This window comes from Salarias fasciatus, chromosome 23, assembly GCF_902148845.1.
Source record: "Salarias fasciatus chromosome 23, fSalaFa1.1, whole genome shotgun sequence".
Lineage (NCBI taxonomy): Eukaryota > Metazoa > Chordata > Actinopteri > Blenniiformes > Blenniidae > Salarias > Salarias fasciatus.
Window position 1 is genome coordinate 11441324 of NC_043766.1, and position 20792 is coordinate 11462115.

General features: G+C 38.5%; 1 protein-coding gene across 1 annotated transcript; it reads right to left on the bottom strand.

Annotated features, from left to right (window-relative positions):
• Nucleotides 1-4264: 4264 nt before the first annotated feature.
• cp (ceruloplasmin) lies at nucleotides 4265-15955 on the bottom strand. The gene is made up of 24 exons (XM_030083483.1): nucleotides 15671-15955; nucleotides 14455-14702; nucleotides 14162-14374; nucleotides 12562-12729; nucleotides 11975-12066; nucleotides 11465-11627; nucleotides 11226-11364; nucleotides 10960-11099; nucleotides 9894-10034; nucleotides 9749-9793; nucleotides 9360-9574; nucleotides 8911-9064; nucleotides 8448-8660; nucleotides 7223-7427; nucleotides 6707-6846; nucleotides 6488-6619; nucleotides 6201-6307; nucleotides 5882-5937; nucleotides 5687-5758; nucleotides 5168-5259; nucleotides 4913-5052; nucleotides 4760-4816; nucleotides 4434-4539; nucleotides 4265-4337 (listed from the first exon to the last, which is right to left on the bottom strand). The coding sequence occupies exons 1-24, from the start codon at nucleotides 15829-15831 to the stop codon at nucleotides 4312-4314; spliced, it is 3225 nt and encodes a 1074-aa protein (XP_029939343.1). The 5' UTR covers nucleotides 15832-15955; the 3' UTR covers nucleotides 4265-4311.
• Between the last annotated feature and the right edge of the window lie 4837 nt (nucleotides 15956-20792).

Sequence of the window (20792 nt, forward strand, 5' to 3'; positions counted from 1 at the left end):
GATCGGTCCTAATGGGCTTTTTGTCCGACCAAAGCCAGCAATAGCATGTCTTTCTGTATCATTTTGTAGAATTCATTTGACACACCTCTCTGAAATGTACAGAGAGATTTGCACAGACCAGAATATCTGGATAATCCTCGTGAGATATGATTGCACACTTTTAATGCATTTAATTTATGGCCGAGCTTGTGCCAACTCAACCTGAACTAAAGCTGGAATCAGCCAGATACAATAGGAATCTTGCAGGATAGCAAGAGGTGGATGTTTTACATTCAGGAACTTCAGTTTTTCTAACAAACTGAAACAGGCATAGAAAATAGCCTCAACTGCGCGCTTTCAGCATAACAATATACATTTCTGAAAGTACCAAAAAATAACAGACATAGCTTTAATGAACGATTACTGTTTATGGAGCCATTGAATGAGTATGTGATGAAAGTGCAATCCAGGACTCTGAACTGTTCTCTATGAAGACATATTGCTGTATCAAAACAGCACTTTTAGTTTCTGCATTATTTCAATCAAGATTGAAACAAAATAGATTAAAAAAAAAAAATCTTCTTTGAAACTCTCAGCATGTCCATCCAGTACAAAATAATCAATAAACACATTTGAAGCTGTGACAATGTAATGACTTACACATGAGAAGACTCACACAAGTCCAGGAAGAATAAGCTCCACATTTATGTCCTGAACTGAACAAGGGATGTTGTTATTCTGAGGCTGTTACACCACTGTGAGGCTTCTTAGCAAGACTTTATAAAATATCGATATTTTAACATTCTGAGGTCAATCATTTTTCAGCACTACAATTTGTTTAAATCTTAGATGTGCAAATGATACTTCAAAACTTCATCAAACAGAAAAAATTTTTTTGGTCAAAAGACATTTATCATCACACTTTGAGACCAAGTGTTGGTGACCCATTCATAAAACCATATCACTCTCCTGATAGAGCGCACATGTGGTGAGCAGATTATAATATTGCACATATGTGGAGTACTGTCTCAAAACATGCTAACTACAATCAGGTGTTGAGGGAAATAATTTCATTACAGATATAATTTCACAATTGAGGGCAGACCTGTTGCCAGACATTCGTCTCAGGGAGGGCGGGGAGGGGGGGGGGGGGGGGGTCCGCATGTAGCGTCGGAGCGAGGATGGTGCAGTGCATGCTCGTGCTAATATATTTTGGGGAATTTAGTTTGAGGGGGCACAACATTTACTTGAGGGGGCCAGGCCCCCTATTGCCCCTGCGTAGACCCAGCCCTGATTCAGGGACTCACAGTCGAAAATATTCTGGAATATTTGACAATGTGAAAACTCCTATGCACTCAAAATATTATGGCACTGCATGATTTCAAATTTTGCAAGGATTATTATTTTTTATTTACCACAAATGTGGAAAAAGTACTTACAGATTTAGGGATTTTTTTAATTTATATTTTACCTTTTTCCAGACAGGTTCTTGAGTTCAAGTGAACTCTTTTAAAAGCACAGCCTTGGCCAAAATGCTGTCAAAAGCAAAGGATGATCGACAGAGACTCATAGAGAAGAAATCATAAATAAACAAACAAAAAGAGAAAGTCTGAGAGTCCTGTGGATGGTTATATTACACAGTCCGGTGAGGGATAAGGGAGTGTGAGGGGAAGAAGAGGACTGGATGGAGTGGAGAAGGCGATAACAGGAAAGTGGAGGAGTGAAAGAGTCCCGATATAGCAGACAAAACACACTAAAATACACCACTGAATATGCAGGATGACAGCCATACAACCCAACATCTACCTACACCTTCCACAGTTGGTAATTAAAAACTATGTGACTCAAGTTTTCAAATAATTTATGTTGATAAATTAATGTAATTCTTGTGATTTTTGATGAGTGATCCAGGCACAGGGAGCAGAATACATTACTGTAATACCCTCTTCCTAAATTCAGTCCCTGTTCTGAGGATAAAGGCAGAAAAAAAAATTCAGAGAGCACGAAATGTAATTTGGGTTTCATCTTAAACTGAGGTATATGCAGAGGTATGATGGGAAAAGCCCAATAATTGCTTTATATACTATGAAGCTGGAGAAGCCCACAAGCAGAGAAAGACAACCATCCTGCCTTGGCATACAGAGTACAGTGATGAGTGAGTGAATTATAGCCACTGATACATTTTAAAATATGATGAGTGGCAGGCAACATATGCATAGTAATAAGGGGAAAATGAACATAATTTAGTATCTGTGTGTCTCAATCTGCTCAGAAAAAGTGTTTGTGATGAAAGCTTCAGTGTGCTTCATGAATCAGTTTGGTCTAGCAAGTACTTCTTTCTTTCTTTCTTTCTTTCTTTCTTTCTTTCTTTCCTTCTTTCTTTTTACATTTAACTTTACGTTAAATAAGCGGGTTTTCAACAGAAATGTAGTCAGGCTTTAAACTACCTTGTGTTTCAGATGACTTTCTAGTTTTTGCGTTTTATGTTGAGCAAAAACATCAAAACGTGTTCAAAACATTGATGAAACAGACTAACAGTAGAAAGAGGTAATAAATAAATGGATAAATACTGTACATAAAAATATTTCCTATTACATAATCATTGATAGATAGATAGATAGATAGATAGATATAGTGTACTTGTGATTTGTGTGTTTCTATTAGCCTTGTTATTGACTGATGACTTGTTGAGAAAACGTGCTGCATTTTGTGCCTTGTCAGCTGAGATCAGCTACTGTGAGCTCTTCTATGTGGTGATGTACTGAGGATGGCCAGTATTGTCCATATTGTCCAGCACTATATTATATCATATTGACTTCCTGATTATTTTTTTTTAATTGTTTCATTCTGTTCTAGCATTGAAATTCAGAGGTGTTTTAGTGACTTTTTTCTTGCTGTTTTCATTTCAACTGTAGCTGCTTAATTTGGCTCTGGTGTTCAGCTTTGTGGAATTCAGCCTCTAATGCAAACAGCAGTTTTGATGTAAAGCCTCCATATTTTGGAACAGGAGTGTGTGTCACATAAAGTTTTAATGTGGCAAAGTTGTTGCCAGCATTGACATTCTGTGCAGGTTTAGATCAGAGTTGGCATTATTGGCCACATTTCATGGTATGAATCTTTTAAATTCCATTTCCAGCTGGCTAATCGGGGGCAGCTGGTGGCCGCTGAGACGTAGACACTCACTGCAGAATGCGTTTTGAGATTGAGCATGCTCATCAAATTTGCCGGTGGTGTTTTGATTGGCTGTTTAAGGTACCGTAATCTTCTCGATTAACTGATCCTTTGAATGGTGAAAGGGCAAAATCATAATAAAGTGACCCTGTGCAAGCCTGTCGCTTTGCGCTTCATATTTTCACATTATTTGAAGTTCTTTTCTTCCTCTTTTTTTCTTTTGGGCTGCAGATTTGTTTGCCCAATCATAAACAGAATGGTCATGTGGTTTTTTTTGAGGAGTTCAGAAGTCACCCAGACAATTCACAAATGCTGCAGGTTTCTGTTTAATAACAAGAAGATGAGTTGAGTGAAGTGGTTACTGTAGTGGTCCACTTCCTCATGAACTCTTTCAAAGAGTGGTCCCTCTACGGCAAACAGTGAAGCTCAAAGGTTTGCGTCATCTTGAATCCACCGTGAATGGGAGCATCATGGATGTCTGACTTGTTAAACAGCCAGGTTCACAGTGACCACAGCTGGGAGAGAAGAGCAACTACCACTTCTGTGAAACCACAAGTCCTTTGCCCTCAAGCTGCCTGCATATCTGTTTTTTCAACATGATTTACATTTAAACTCATTCAGCTTTCTTACAGTCTTGTGTTGCCTTGCCTTGTTGTGCAGGTGCATCCCTACTGTGTAGATGTCCATGGGTAGTAAAATCAGAACAGAAAAACCAGAAAAAGACACAGTAGAGCTGTTTCAGTTGATCTGTTACATTTGTAAAAATGTGAAACGACTGTCAGAAGGTAGCATTGCCACCTAGTGGTGGTTCATGCTCATAAAGCATTTCCACTCAAGATGCATCTATTTATCCTTCAAGTTTGCTTTCTAGTTTCGAATTAGGAGCAGTTTTGTTCTCTGAATAAGCTTCCAGTTCATCACTGGGTTGATACTAAATAAATAAATAAATAAATAAATAAATAAATAAAAAATAACAGTCACACTCACAGAAATGTATAAATCTGAAAGATTTTGAGATCATACATTTTTATTCAGCAGTTTTCAATTGTTCATTCATTTGACATGCAAGCTCATTATAAACATAGATAATCAATAAGTCAGCTACTGAAATCATCATTTAACTAAATATTTTTTTTTTTCCCTTCCATTTTTCTCCATAGTTCACCCAAAGATTCCTCCCTTCTTGGCTGTTAAAGAGAAGAAGAAGAAGGAAAAGAAAGATTAGTGTATATATTCTCATATGTCCCTTATTGTCAGCCTCTCTGTTGAGTTTGTCTCCTCACGTTTCTCTTTCACAGTGTACAACGCCTCCATGCCAGCTTTGATGTGATCAATGACATGGCAGTGGAGCAGCCATGTACCAGCGAACTGGGGGCGCATCTTCACCGTCTGCACAGGAGAAAAACACAAAACACCCACACTGGCTGACTTTCAATCCTGTTACATTTAGTCATTTTATTGCTGTTAAATTTTTTTTTTAATTCAGCAAATAATCTTCTTTTTCACTGCAGGTAAGTTCAAACAAAGGTATTTCATTATTATTGTTGTTGTTATTGTTGTTGCTGCTGCTGTTAAAACATGTATCACAATGACGCTGGTCTGTTTTTACCTGGAAGGTGGCAGGAAACAGCTCATACACGTCAGTGCGATGAGGACCTCCACCAAGCTGCAGAGAAAATAACAATATGTAGTGCAGTGAATCTGTATATTGTGTCATCAAGTGGGAGTGACATTTCCAACATGTTTTTGCACGTTTTCATACCTTATATTCCACACTGTGGCCGTGCCAGTGTACACCGTGTATGTCAACGTCATTCCCCATCCCCATCAGATACCAGTAGACCTTGTCACCCACCTCCATGTTCAAACCGTTTACGTTTCCATACACAAAACCATTGATTGCTGCACACAAACACAAAGTCCCCAAAACAAATGTGTTGAAAGGTCAATAAGCAACATCATATCAATTATGATGTCGCTTATTGACGATGATGAATGTTGCGTTTGCTTATCCCACCATGCATCTTGTTGCTCTCTTTGAAATTTTCATCGTTCTTCAAGTTTGCAGGAGGGTTTCTGATGTGTGTCCTGATGTTTTCATCGAGATACCTGAAACAATAATTTGCAGCATCGTCTTTTTTCTTTCCAACATTATTGCACATTTAGCTAAAACAAATACAAGGGGGAAAGGAGCTAAATACAACAAATAACAACAGCAACAGTAACAATATGACATTTTGTGGGGGGTTGGGATGGCTGGTGGTGCTGGGTGGGATGGGGGCTGGGGGCGGGGGGAGTTTCTGTTTGTGCAAAGAAAAGAACTGTAATAAGAAATGAGTATGTGTATGTCCATGGTGTGACCACAGTTAGGGGGAGCATTCAGGGCACGGAAAGCCGGTCACTGGCAAAGGAAGGAATCACCCAAGTTATCAAACCCTCCGGTCAAGCTCCCAGTCTCTATTGCAGATGCACGTCCTTGGCATTATGAACTATGATTGGCAAACTTGCACTCTTAATCAGTCATTGCTTAGCTTACCAGCTTTCGTTTTCATCAAAAACCAGGAAAAGAAGTGCAAACTCCTCGATTTCTTTCTTCAGCCCAAAGCTCCTGGAAGTGGCATTTTTTTAAACAATTCTTACTTTTTGTGAAGAGCAGAATAAAAATACATAGAATATGTAATTTGCTTGTGTGAATAGATGGCTATTTGTTACTTAAGGCAGAAGTGCTTACCTAGCCCAGCTCCGGCGGCAGATAACCAAAGGACCAATCAGCCCACTGTACATGTCCTGAAATACAAGAGGACATTGTTTCTGTGAATGGTCCTCATGTTTTCCTGCTTTACAGTCAGTCACAATCACCTACTCACACACACATTTACACAGGTGCCATGTAAAGGGACATACGCACCATTCAGCCTCATGAGAAGGACACTTAAAGATAACACACAGGCGGAGACGACCATCAAACCCTTAACGCTGTGTTGAGAAGGCGACCATCTTTTCCACTTGAGTCACAAACACTTTCAGTGCTTGACTTTGCAATTGCATACCTTTATTGTATCAACCGTAGAGTAGTAGGCTGACACTGAACATTCCTCCTGCTCTGCAGTTGGTCCTGTATTTTTGTTGACGTACCATGTATAAGTGTGGGTTTCACCTGCAACACAAATTCTGGGTTTTTTCAAGGTTTGGAGCATCGATTCATGATAAATTAATGATACTGAGCTGAGATCTGACAAATATGTTTGTTTGTTTTTTTTCTCACCAATTAAATTATGGAAGATAATCATTTTGAGGATCTCTTATTCATTTAGGATCTTTTTAGGATTTCCATTACCTGGGTTGGTTTTATGGACTTCAGGTTTGTCTGTCTTGACCCCATGGGCGTGGATAGAGTAGGCTCGTGTTTCCGCCATATTCTTGAAAACTATGTTAACTTTGTCTCCCACGTTAGCATGAATCATTGGACCTGAAGGGAAGGGCAATGTTATCATTTTAGCTGTGAAGAAATATTAAACGTGATCAATTAACTGACTGTATCAGCTTCAAGCCTTACCCATAATGCCAAGGTGTTCCACATCCGGCGTTACAGCCACCTGTTCGGTGAACTTGCTGTTAGTGAATTGCCGGTAGACCACTTTCTTATAACGAGAGCCAATGAATCCGCCCTGCTGGTCCAGAAATTCATGGGCAGGGCTGTAAGAGGAGAGGATCACAAATGTGTTTTATTTACAGGAACAACCCGATGACAGCTTTAGCTTTCAGCAACTGTTTTTTTCAAGCAGGTGGAAACTATGGACATTTTGGGGAGGATTGCAAATAAAACATGGTGAGATTCTATGGCTCCATATTGACTGTCATGTGATCACAAGTGCACTCCACAACATAATGAAGTTTGAGATATTTTGAGCTTCGTACAAAATGGGGTGACAAGGACTGATTTTCAGTCATTATACTACATTATATACATGTCAGACTACTGTGAAATATTAAAGTAAGAATTTTAGACAAGTACTCAATATTTGCTGTTGGTTTATTGTGCTTGTAGTTATGTTAGACATGCATGCGATACCTCTCCTGACCGCGAAACATCTCTCCTTCCCAGGTACGATTTGGAGAGTAGTCCCAATCCACTTCCATGGCAGCGATGTAGTAGGTTTTTGAATGGAGCATTACTTCACCCTGACGCTGAAGCAAGCTACACTTTGTCACACTGTAGTTGGCTCGCATCCCACGATGATAATCATTTACAGTCGCAGACGCTACTTCAAACAGGCCTGAAACAAACATCACATGTAGCACTTAGTGGCCAGAACATGCCTGCCCTGAATACATATTAATCTTGATTTAAAAAAAAAGTGTTTTTAAAAAGAAATAGGAAAAAAAGGTTTTTTTCACTTCATGCTACAAATGAATAGCTGGTGGTCTAAGAGAGGCAATTTATTGTATTCACAGAGGTGGAAGTGGAGGATCAGGTGATAGTTGAAAGTTTTCAGCTTAAGTTGTCTCTCCATGTTATTAGGTGTAAAATATACAAAATGTATTTCTTTTGTTATTTTTTTTTTCTTCTGCACTTGGAAATGTGGGAAACCTTTTTTGAATTCTCTAACTCTGAAACCTTTGGAAGCTTTGTCTTTTAAATCCTCCACTACATTAATTTAAATTTTATTCCTATTGGTTCAAATACAAATAATCTCGCAGCACTTTTACAGAGGAAAGCCAAACGATTTTTCAAACCATAAATGGTTGAATGACAATCAAGGTGAGTCTGGGCCTGAGGTTTCTGTGAAGGAGTTTCTCTCTTTACTCTTTACCTCTTGAGAGTGGCTCACATGGAGACTATTTGTTGTGGAAAAAAAGAGAGTGGAGATGAACTGAATACTGTTTTAGTAATTTAGGGAAAACAGCCAAGTCTTTATATTGCTATTCAAAACGTTTTCTTTTTAAATATAATTGAAGAGCAAATGGCAAACATGAACAAATTAACTTTACCCCACTTCCATGTAAAGTCAGATTTTTTTTTCCACTACTGAGAAAAAACTGAACCAAACATTTCTTAAGAGTATGAAATGCTTGTTGTTGTTTTTTTTGTTTTGTTTTTTTTGCTTTTGTTTATTGTGTTTAATTTTTCAGCTTGTATGATGTCTGTATTTTCTCCATTGTAACTATTATTTTTTTGTACCCAGTCTGTTTTAATGGCCTTATGCAACTTCTGGATAATAAAAAAGTGTTTTCAGGTCTCAAAAAGTTCCCCTCATTTGAAAAAGTGGGATAGAGTGTGAGAAATAGATGCGTACCCATGCTATCTGGCTCCATAGTGACGGTGTGAGAAATGTGAGGGAAAACGGCAATGCTGTCTCGTCTATTCTGTTGGTAGAGGAAGCGGTTGCCCTGGAAGTAAAGACTGTGAATGTCCTTTTCTGATCCCAGTCCAGACAGGTGCCACGTCACTTTATCACCCTTACACATGGTCGGCACTGGGAGGTTTCCATATACAAACCCATTGATGGCTAAAAGAGAGCAACAGAAATTTAGCAAACTTATTGTGGCATACGTTTAGAGGACAACAGAAATCTCTGCAAGACAAAAAACAAAACAAAAACAAAAAAAAAAAAGAATAATTTGACCATAATGACATATGGATTTAACTTAAATAGCTTTTGTCCACTGCTTGTCCAATCCAGAATGGCAAATAATGGCAAAAAGCATGTAATAAACAGTTATGTCATGAAAGTTGGAAATGAGTCTTTATCCACCTACCATACATTTTGTTGCTATTTTGGAAGCCATCCTCATCATCCTTGTCGACTGTGTTGGGATCTGTGGCATAAGCCCGAATGTTGTCATCCAGATACCAGCTTAGATTCTCATCAAACACTGTGGCCATAAGGTGAAATTCTTTATTATAGTTTTTCTACACAAGGAGAAAAGAGAGAAAAGGAAATGTCATGTGGAAGTTAGTTTTATGAATAAAACGGACTTTATATTTCTGTGTGATGTCAGAGTTTGCAATGGATAGTAGTTCCCGATCTCAGGGTCAAAATTGAAATAGACAAAGTATGCAAACTTGATGCAAATCAGATTTTAGAGCACACATAAATACACCACAAGGCTGACTACATCAAATGAATAAGCTGCTCATGCACTTATCAAAAAATACTCCATCACACTGAGGTTAACATGTCTGTTCAGTTACTCTCTTCTCCAACCTGCACTCCTTTCTTAAGCGATCCAGGCCGACAGATAAGAAGTGGCCCGACCAGTCCAGAGTTGGTATCTTTAACAGCGTCCACGGCAGAGTAGTAAAGATGAGTCAGACAGTCGGCCTCCCCCGCTACAGGCCCAGCACCCACGGGAACCATCCACTCATACGTATGCACCATCCCAGGTTTGACAAGAGCTGCTGGAGGAGGAGTGACCACTCCTAATGCCACACACACACACACACACACACACACACACACACACACACACACACACACACACACACACACACACACACACACACACACACACACACACACACACACACAGAATAATTCATGTTATCAGTAATATCATCATTATAACTATTACTATAATTTAAACCTGAACTCACTTGTCTCTTTCTTAAGTTCTCGCAGCTTTTTTGCTGTATATGACTCTGGGAGTGGGGAAGAAGAAAACAGTACAATAGAAAATAAATACATTTACAAAGAACAACAGAAAATGTAGGTCTGAATATATGGCGATGTGTGTATTACCTTCCAGTTCATTGTGATAGAGTGTCCCATCCTGGTCTATTTCGTACTGGACTCCGTGTGGTTGTATTGTGTACGGCTGACTGGCTTTGTTCTTAAACACAACCCTGATGGTATCTTTTTCCTGAGCTCGCAGGACAGGACCTAAATAGTGATAAACCATCTGACATTAGAAAATAATGAAATTGTAGTATTATGATAAACAGTTTCGAACATCAACAAATCGAAAGCTGAATTCAAGCAAAATAACCCATGTCTAGTTTAAAGCCTGTTTGAAATACTTACGTTTACTCCTCATACTATTTACTTAGCAATACATAGACCTTTTTTTAATTCTTTTTTAAATCCCAAAGATGGGTGACTGTGGGCAGCAGGACGTGAAGCCAACCAGATCATCAGTGTTGTAATTATGTCATTGCCTTTGGTAAAATAATTTACAGTCTTATAAGTCCATGAGAGATGGGCACAAGGAGGATGTTTGACTTCGTATCAAAGCAAACCAGTTGGTGAAAACCACCAAAGAAGCCTCTTAATACCTGAAACACGAGAACAGTAAATGTATGACTAGACATTTCATGCCTTTCAGTTGGCTAATAAATCCAAGATTAGGAAGCGAATTCACTAAATGAACAATTAAATTTCAATATTTTAACTCAGTGTTTTAATTATCAGATAATGTTAAAGTTAATGCTAATCAAGGTTAAATCTTGGTATCAGAAATGCTCCCTTCCTCTAAAAAAAGTTCTCTGAACCAGGTCCTGCAAATATAAGCTACATTCAAGGTTGATAGACCGGTACAATGGAGAAAAGCAAAGGGCAAAAACTCCCTTAAAACGCTTTGCAGTAAGGTTTTGTACTCATATGCTGAGAGACAGTTTATTTTCTTTATTTATTTCTTTATTTATTTTATTTATTTTTAATTTTTTTTTTTGGAGGGGGAGGGGGTTGTGATCAATAGCAACCAGGTCTTTGTTCAAATGCTATCGCTTATCTACATGACACTTGCCAAACTCAAGTTGCTGTTTTTTGTTTTTTTTTTCTTGTTTCTACAGTTTGTTTGTTGCATTACCCAGAATTCCTAAGTGCTCCTCCTCTGGGCTGCGTGGCTTCTTCGTTGTGAAGGTATCATCAATGTACTCCACATATCGAACCTTCTTATATCGGCTTCCAATGCGGTTTGGACCTCTCTTCACAAACTTGTCAGCCTCACTACTTACAAAAAACAAAAAACACAACAAACAAAATATAAAACTACACAACGAAATAGACATGTGATGTTTCTCTTCAGTAAGATATGCTATTTTCCTGTGAAATTTTGAGTGCAGGATAACTAACCTATCAGTTGGCACTGTGGGAGCGTAGTCCCAGACTTCCTCCTCAGCTGCAATGAAGTACTGTCTGAGCTCGCCATGAGGCCGTGGCTTGTGGACATTGGGGAAACACTTTTTGATCTCAAATAAAGCCTGCATCCCAGCTTTACAAGAACAGAATATGATTATTGGTGACTGTGGTTGATCCATTTGTCTATTGAATCAAGCGTCATTGTTGGAGGGATCGGCTTCATTTGTTCTCACCGCTCAGATGGTCATTTACGGTGCATGTCAGCAGCCAGTGTCCAACGTTATCAGCGACCATTTCACTTGTAGAGGTGGATCCTGCAAAAAGACTGACTGTGTCTGTGTGGCGGTTAAGAGTAGTCAGGATCTGTCCATGGAAATGAACTGAATGCATGTCCACCTGGAGACATAGGACATATGAAAAATGAGTCCACTAGTCAAAATTCAACCAAATAAAAAAACACACAACAACAACAGACAGTTGTTTGTGTGAATAATAAATAAATAAATAGCAACAAGGTCATCTATGAAATTAGACAAACTGTATTTTGGTTTTTTTAGCCTTTGTTCATCTACGAACGAGTAATGAAAGAGAAATTGTACAACTAATATTTACAGACAGTGCCAAACCAATTTCAAATTAGAAGTCATTTTATTGATAAACAATATGACTGAATTTAGAATGAGTTGTTGTAGTTGTTGTACAGTAATAATAAGAAAGGAAGTAAGAAAGAAGAGAAACTATACCTCATTGCCTAAACCAATCAAATGCCAGTGGATCTTGTTTCCTTGACACGTACTCAGTTCAGGAAGATTGCCATACAGATACCCATTTATACCTGGAAAACATGTAGTGTCGTCAGCATAACTTTGTGTGTGTGTGTGTGTGTGTGTGTGTGTGTGTGTGTGTGTGTGTGTGTGTGTGTGTGTGTGTGTGTGTGTGTGTGTGTGTGTGTGTGTGTGTGTTCTCGTATTTCTATCCTTGTTGGGGCCAAATGTCCCCACAAGGATAGCAAAACGTGGAATGACGTGCCTTGTGGGGACCTTTTTCCGGTCCTAAGTAGGAGAAACAGTGTTTTCTTGACCATTTTGTTGTTACTGAAAAAAGTAAAAGTGCAAAAACATTTCTTTAGGGTTAGGCTTTGTTGTGGTGTGGGTTAGGGTTAGGGTAAGGGTCAGGGTTAGGGGCTAGACATGAATGGGAGTCAATGGACGGTACCCACAAGGATAGAAATACGAGACTGAGCGTGTGTGTGTGTGTGTGTGTGTGTGTGTGTGTGTGTGTGTGTGTGTGTGTGTGTGTGTGTGTGCGCAGGTGTGTTGATCCAGCTCACCATGCATCTTGTTGCTCTCAATGAAATCTTTATCCTCCTTCAGATTTCTAAGCGGATTTGTGATGTAGGTCTGGATGTTTTCATCCAGGTACCAGCTGAAGTTCTCGTCCGACACCATGAACAACAGTGCATACACTGCTGATCTGTCAACATGCAAATCCAGAGTTCCTGCAGCAGCGAGAGGCTCATTTAGAGACATCTGTCTGAAATGTGTCTTCTCAGTCACACTGTTCATAGGTAGTTCATGAGCATATAACCATTTTTCTAAAGTTTAAAATGTGGTGTTTACATTATTTAGGAATTTTTAATTTACTTTTTTCTTTTCTTAAAATTTAATGTTTGTTTTAATTGAAATAAAAAAATGTGTGTTTTCAACTTATTAAATGAAACAGCAACAAAGATTCACCACAGATATAAATAAAATTGTGACGGATAAGAACTATTTTACTCTCAGTATATGCAGACTATATGAAATACAAACACTTTTATGGTGGACTAGACTATATAGCATCGGTATGATATCAATGAATAAAAAAGGTATGAAGCTAAAGCCGAAACATGTTTTGTTTTTTTGTCATTTTAGAACACGACAGCAAAAGTAGCATGTATAAAATAGCAACCACCATCAAATATATTGTGTTCATTTATTGTGTGCCAGCTATGGCCGGTCCACAGCAGAAGAAGTGTGATGCCTCGTCCACAGTGAGAAGTCAGCGCGTAGGAATAACACTGACCTACCGGAAGAGGAACTGGTGCCCTCTGTACAGCAGCAGGGAATCCCCGCCTGGACAATACCTTTCCCAAAGCAGCCGACTGCCTCAACCAGTGGTGCTCCTCATCATATTGGCCACAATGGGAAGTGATAAACTTACAGCAGTCCATGTCACCCTTGCTATGGCAGATAAAGCACTACAAATCCTCACAGACCTTAAACCTTAGGAGCTCGACTGTCTGACATCGAGAGCGCACTCAAGGAATGGCTTCCATTGTACTTTAGAAGATAACATCAGGAACCAGCTCAACAAGCAAAAGGGGAGAAATTGACTACAACTGCAAACCTTTTGCTACTTTATGCAGAAACCTGGTAAACACAGGATCAACCATTTCAGTACTGCATCCTACCTGGCACTGAGACCAGAGAGATGGTATAAGTGTACAGAAACTACAGTGACTCGTAAACGTGACAAGATACAAAGGAAGAGGGAGTCTTCATTTCAGTGTTGCCAGTCGCACTTCCAGCAGTTCTGGAAAGCGAACACACAAAAGCTTTGAATCATCTGTCTTGAACTTGTGTTCAGTAGCATTTAACACCGCTGGTGAGGAATTACTCAGGCTTTCTTTATCATCACCATCTACAGCCAGAGGGCACTCCACATTACTACTGGCTCCATCAGCCAATCCTGCACAGGCACCATCATCAAAAACAGAGACAGGAAGAACAGGAAGTGGTGACACCCTGGACCATGATAAGATTCATGATTCCTTGTGGTGAATAGGAAACTAAACCAAGTTAGTCATTAACATATCCCCCAACTAGCCTGTTCCAGTATTATATTCACTTTCCATATTGGAAAAAAGAAAAAGTAATAGGTTTGAGTACCTCTCTTACAGATGATGAGGGGCCCGACCAGTCCAGAGTAAATGTCCTTTGGTGCTGACACATGGGAGTGATAGAACCTGGTCAAGCAGTTGCCATCCTGTGTGGTTGGACTGTGACTTTCAGGGAGGGTCCACTGATAGGTCACTGTGGCACCAGGAGCCACTGCGTCATCCTGCTTCTTTTCTGGTCCAGTGCCATCTGGGTATAGGGCTCCTGTTGAGGGGTTTAGGTACAATCATGTCTAAACCTGAATGTCAATTTAAAGATACTGCATGTGTTTGTTGGTCTCTTACCTTCATTGCTTTTGCTGTAGTTCAGTCCATGTGGGTGGATGCTGTAAGCCCTTAATAATGCTGAGTTCTTCAGGTGGACTATCACTGTGTCTCCCTCCTCAGCCATCAACAGAGGTCCCAAGAAGCCCAACCATTTTGGCTTTGGCACTACTGTGCTGTAGGTGGCGTCACTGTACTGCTTGTAAACAGCCTTCGTGTAGGCTGGCCCAATGCGCTGAGGAACCCTCTTCAAGAAAACTGCAGCGTCTCTGCACACATTTACATAGTGATATTTTATAGTTCTATCATGTTGACATGTGAATTAGTTCCCACCTAGTCAGCTAATTTGATCCCAAACCAAGATATAGGAAAATATAAGAAAAAATGCTTTCTATTATTTTGTGATGTTTGCTATAGTATAAATCTTAACTCGCTTTAAAAAAGGACACTTTCATTTGAATGTATGTGTGGCTGTGTGTGTTCAGCATTGAGCAAGGCACTGACAACAAGTATTTAATCCGTTGCTTTTTTAAAATTTTGGCTTACTAGTTATTTGAGATTTGAAAGTACTTTAGAAGTAATTATTAAGCTTCAATTCCAATGAAAATGTATTACGATGATATTTTTTTCAATATAATCTTCTGCATGGAGCATAGTTCAAATTGTTGGATATAAGTTACTACAGTTACGTAGTTACTTCTGTGTGTACTGTTATTACTTCTCTTGTTACTCCCAAAAACTAACAACTATGTTTCAAGTAGTGAAGTCTGTCTTACTAATGTGCACATAGCAATGCAAGTGTTGCTGTGAGGTGTCGGGACAGGGCTAGTTTTTAAAAAGAGTCCCTTATTATGTCCATCTGGAAGATTCTAATCTGTTCTTGCACTGTGGTGGCATCTTTCATGATGGTGTCAGGAAAAACAGGTCAGTTCAGGATAAAAGAGGTGCTCCTTCTTCAGTAAACAGGAGTACATTTGTGACTTTTTTAAAAATGACCTTTTTTTTTTTTTTACCAGTGCCAAAACCAACAGCCAAAAAAGTGAGCATTATAAGAGAGACAACAGCTCTGCAGTAGCTTTTTCACGAAAAGGTAGGGCCCAAACTTCACTCGTTGTAACTCTGTTACTTGTGTTACTGCCAAAAGTAGTGGGGTCGTAATGCATTGCTTTTTAGAGGAGTTGTGACTGTCTTTTGTGAAAACATGACAATCCAGACAGTATGATGTGTGTCTACTTACTCATCCTCCTGCAGGGTGCGATTCTGAATAACGTTCATTCCACTCGGGGCATAATTCCATGTAATTTCCTCTATCCTGAGGAAATATTCTCTTGTCATTCCAGAAACAGATAGTATCCCACAGCATAATAACAGTGCAGCTTTTAGTCCTGCCATGCTCATTTTATTAATTTAGAGCAGGCACTTCCAAAAATGCAAGTTGTTTCTGTAGAACAGGAGGTCGTGAAGAAGACAGCCGGTGCAGACAACTGGCTGTTAGTTTGTCATCCTCTCTAAGACTTTAGACCTTCTGTGCTTTTATACAGACTCAGCTGAGGCCAGCCAAGCCAGAGGTCACTGTTCATCAGATGTTGTTTGAGTCAAACCAACAGAGAGTCAGGTGTTTGATCAGCAGGTTACGCTTGCATAAGAACAGAAACAATTTAGTTCTGCAGCTTTAACCCAATAACACCCATCCGCTTCTAGATCAAAAAGGATTTTATTCAACTACCAGTGTTGTAATTCTGGCACAAAAATTCAGCAATGTGTATTTCAATAGAGAATAGTGCAATAAAAGTCTGTGCATGAGTCTCTGTCACAAAATAAATGGCTCATGCTGCTCAAGGTACGGACTTTACATCATTAGAATATTTACTGTTTGAAATTAACACACTAGGAAAGTTGTACTGAGCATTAGTTTCTCAGGTCAACTTGTCTGTTTCCCTGAGTTTCTTGTTTTCTGGTTATTTATGAACTTTATATATGCACTGCTTTTGTACATTTAATTCTGGAGTTCCATCATCATTGAATATCACTGTTTGATGAATGATGCTTGAATTCTGCTGATGTTTGGATCCTCTTCCTCAAACCTGAGCTGCAGGTGTTTCCGGCTGAAGAAGCTTTTCAAAGAATGGAAAAATAAATAAATAAATAAATCATTTAACTTGTAAATATGTTATCAATGGTTGTTGTGATGTTTTGCCAATCAAAAACTACTCTGATGTTTGATAGACTGAGCAGTCAATACAGCTGTTGACAAATTATGATTTATTTTGCAACCATTATCAGACAGATGGACTTTGACTTCACAGTCTGGGAAACTTTGTATTCTCATCAAATATACAAGAGGGTGCATGTACTCATCTGTTCCTATCCCACAAGAACAAGTAGTTCCACATCCAAAGGTGGCAAGACTCCTATTTCCATCATCATCATCATCATCATCATCATCATCATCATCATCATCATCATCACCACCACCACCATAAACATACACAACTCCAGACACAGACGTGACCTTGAAATCCTCTTACCTTTGATCACAAATGTCTGCTCCATCAGAGACTCTCAAAATAGCTCTTTTAGTTGTTAAATCTCTTTTAAACAGGGCATTTCATATTAATGATTTGATTTAAGACAACAGTAATGATTGTTTTCCATGCTGTGTTTTTAGCTGAGAAAAGGCTTTAGCACGGATGGAGCACTACACAACGAAAGCCTTACCTCCATATTATCATTTTAATTTTTCATCTGAAAAAGATAGAAAATGTGTAGGCACAGTAAACAGTTTTCATCATCCTTTTTAAAAGAAAAAATAAAGCGACTGACTACTAAACCCTGTAACATCATGCACGGTGCTGTTGACCTCTTACAAGTATGAACTTGGGCAAACAGTTTCCAGCCTGTACACAACAAAGGTCATGCCGAGGCCCTGGTGATAAAGCTTACCTTATCTATTAAATGGGCTTATCAGATTACTCATTGATCTTTATTTTGAATGACTGAATGCAGCAAACTTTCCCAGCAAGAACTGTAAGGAAGCAACCTTCAAATTTCAACAACAAAAACAGGTGCAGCCTAGATGCAGTAGCCCAACAAAAACTTTATCAAAAACAAATGTCAATCTAATGTCTTCCTGGAGAGAAGGGGAAATTACGGGATTTCACAACAAATCACAGAAAGAAAGTGGATCAAAGATAAACTCACAGTCACTAACCAGAGTTTCCAAGAACCATTGAAAACAAAATAAGATCCTGAAAAAAAAATCCTCAAACTTATCCGTGACAACCAGAACAAATACTATTTATATAATATTTTTGAATGATAGACCAATTTTCTAAAGCTCAAATTCCAAATATGAAGACTTTGCAGTCCAGTGCAGTGTTTGATTTTTACTGGTTGAGGTATTTTATTTGGTTTTACAGTTTTTATGAAAATTTCCAATTTGTCTTCAGATCGTTGACACCCTCAGATCAAATGTGGACATGAAGAAATCATCCACTTTGGTACTTCTTAATTTTATTGCAGCCCTGGTTTGACCAAGCTTTTAACCCTGTCACATTGTTATGGGGCTTATGTTAATTTTTTGTAACTTACTTTGACAAATTTTGGAAATTAAACTTTACTTGGTGTAAAAGAACACAAAATTATCTCACCATCCTTAATGTCCTCTTCACAAATTGAAATTTTAAAAAGCTGAAGAAATATCATAGATTTAGAGTTTTTCTGGGCGACAGTAGCTCAGATGGTAGAGCGAGTCGACTCATAACTGGAAGGTTGGCGGTTCGATCCCCGCTCCCGCAGGCGTAAAACTCATTGTGTCCTTGGGCAAGACACTGCACCCACTTTGCCTAAGTATGGAAGTTGTGTGAGAGTGAATGGTTGGTGGTGGTTGGAGGGGCCGATGGCGCACATTGGCAGCCTTGCTTCCGTCAGTCTGCTCCAGGGCAGCTGTGGCTACAACAGTAGCTTACCACCACCCAGTATGGAGAGAATGAATAATGCAATGTAAAGTGTGTTTGAGTGTCCAGAAAAGCGCTATATAAAACCAATGCATTATTATCGTTTCTGGTTTTTAAATGTTATGATTTATTTCAGTTCTGACTAAAACGCTCAAATTTTGGATATAAATCAGGTTTTTGAACCTTTACATGTGTCAGCTTTGCTTTAGAAAAGATGTTGTGCTTTAAATTAATTACTCTGGCTTATCCTCACTGCAGATGAGGATAAGCCACTAATAGGGAACATGAGCTGGGATTAGATCGTCGAGACAGGTTACCCTACTGATTATGTGTTGTTGCAATAGTAATCCTAAATATGCAAGTAAATATGCAAGAAAAACAGACATATAGTACATGTGTCTGTTTTTAGTTGGGAAAGTTTATGTTTTTGCTTTAGTTTTTACCAAAGAACTTTCTGATGATGTTTTTTGGATAAAAAGTGCTCTTGAAATTTATTTTGATTGATTGATTGATTGATTGATTGATTGATCCATCCATCCCTGATTGACTGCTGATATCCTAGATATGCGAAAGGAACAAAGCCATTCCACAGTATTTTAATGGTTTCCATAATAATTTATTAGAATCTTCCTTAGTTAAATGAGTATAAGTCAACTTTTAAAAAGAAAATTAATCTATTAGGAATTTGTTTGAAAGTAAAATCCAAAATGAACCATTTCACAATGAAAATATCTCATTGAGCTCCATGATTGCTAAGGAAATTTGACCTTTAATGTGTAGACTTGCAGATTTCTGGGATTTCAGGGGTGAATGCAATGTTTGCTCAGTTTATCTAAAGGACAATAACAGGCAACTATGGAAATCCCAGCTAAAACAATCCAGTCTTACAACACAGTACACAAGCAGTGCAACACAAGTTAATGTTGAGTTTGTGTCTGTACATTTCCTGGAGTGGAGTCAAAAACTTCAGAAAGGTTATAGCAGGCTTGATTAATCCACAGTAGTAGCACTTGGAACACCGAATAATTAAATTTGAAACAGTTTGTTTTTATTCAAGGCAGCAAATAACAAATTGTACATTATAAAAATATCTCACTAAAATATATTTGTATAAAATGTCTGTTGTCGTTGAACTATCATCTGAAAGACATAAAAGAAAATACTTTACAACAAATGTTCTGAAAATGCAAAAACAGGTACAAACACACACAAAAAGTCTGCTTGTAATGCATATCAGTTCCAACATAGAGTAAATATTCAACCCTCGCAAATAAAACTAGAGGGAAAAGGCTCTTTATGGACAATATGGCACATATGAATTCATGGAATTGTACATTATTTCACACAAGAAAAGATGGGTAGAGAATGTGAAGAGAAATTCACTATCTTATCTTAACAAAAAAACACCTACTTGCATATTTAGATGTTCTGGTCTTATCACGTATGTTTGGTTTTCATATGTTTCTTGTTGCAAAAGTAATACTTTAATACTATGGATGGAAGCTAAGCTGTTTTCATGCATATACAGGAGAGCAGGAGTTTTAAAAGTGGGAGACGATTACCATACTTTCCAGATTAAAAGTCACACCTGAGTATAAGTTGCAATTCTTTTTTCCATGTCCCGATACAACTGTACCATCAATAAACCCCGGCCAGCTACTGCTGTTCAAGAACCTTATGTGAATTTGTTCCTCCAGCTCTGGACATTGTGGTTTCAGTCCAGTTTAGCTTTCTTGGTCACAGGAACAATTTTCTCTGCTTGCGGTGTCATTAATGTAATAATAATGGAGGTTTTCTAAGGTACAGTAGCAGCATTCTGTTTCATACAGTGCCATCTAGTGTTCTCAGATGGTACGTACCGATAACATTTGATCAACAAGTCACATCGTGAGCCAAACGTTTAAGAAAGTATGATTTATAGTCTGGAAAATACCTTAGCTCCATCCTCAGACAACTAGAAAAATCTTGTTCCGATCCACAAAAGTCTGTATATTTCCTGGAACTCAGGAGCCACGCTTTGAAAACTATTGGATTCTATGTCACCAATTTTTACTGTTATTATTAATAATAATAGTGATAATAATAATACCAACAAAGAAATGAGCTGCACTACATTCTTTGTTTCACCTAAGTGAATTGAGTGCACTCACAAATTGTCATGATGTCATGACCAAAGACGTGTATTTACTTTCTTATTATCTGCCCATGTTAGCATGTTGTTAGCTGTGCTCAAGCATATGAAGCACATTCTCTTCTTCTTGTGAAACATAAACACCCACATTAAAAGATACAAACACAATATGAGAACTCTTTCAAACAGTAACTGTGCATAGCGGTCACCTGATGCTGCTGCATGTGCGTGCCAGTGTGTTTTGGAAGCAAGATCTTGCTGCATTGACACTG

Bases quoted from the DNA above. Each gene is read 5' to 3' on its own strand.
- cp (XM_030083483.1), bottom strand. From the start codon at position 15,831: ATGAGCATGGCAGGACTAAAAGCTGCACTGTTATTATGCTGTGGGATA. The intron at 5,938-6,200 runs GTATGCAATTGC...CTTGTATTTCAG, and splicing joins CTACGGTTGATACAATAAAG to GACATGTACAGTGGGCTGAT. The intron at 5,260-5,686 runs GTAAGCTAAGCA...TTATTGTTTCAG, and splicing joins TTTGATGAAAACGAAAGCTG to GTATCTCGATGAAAACATCA.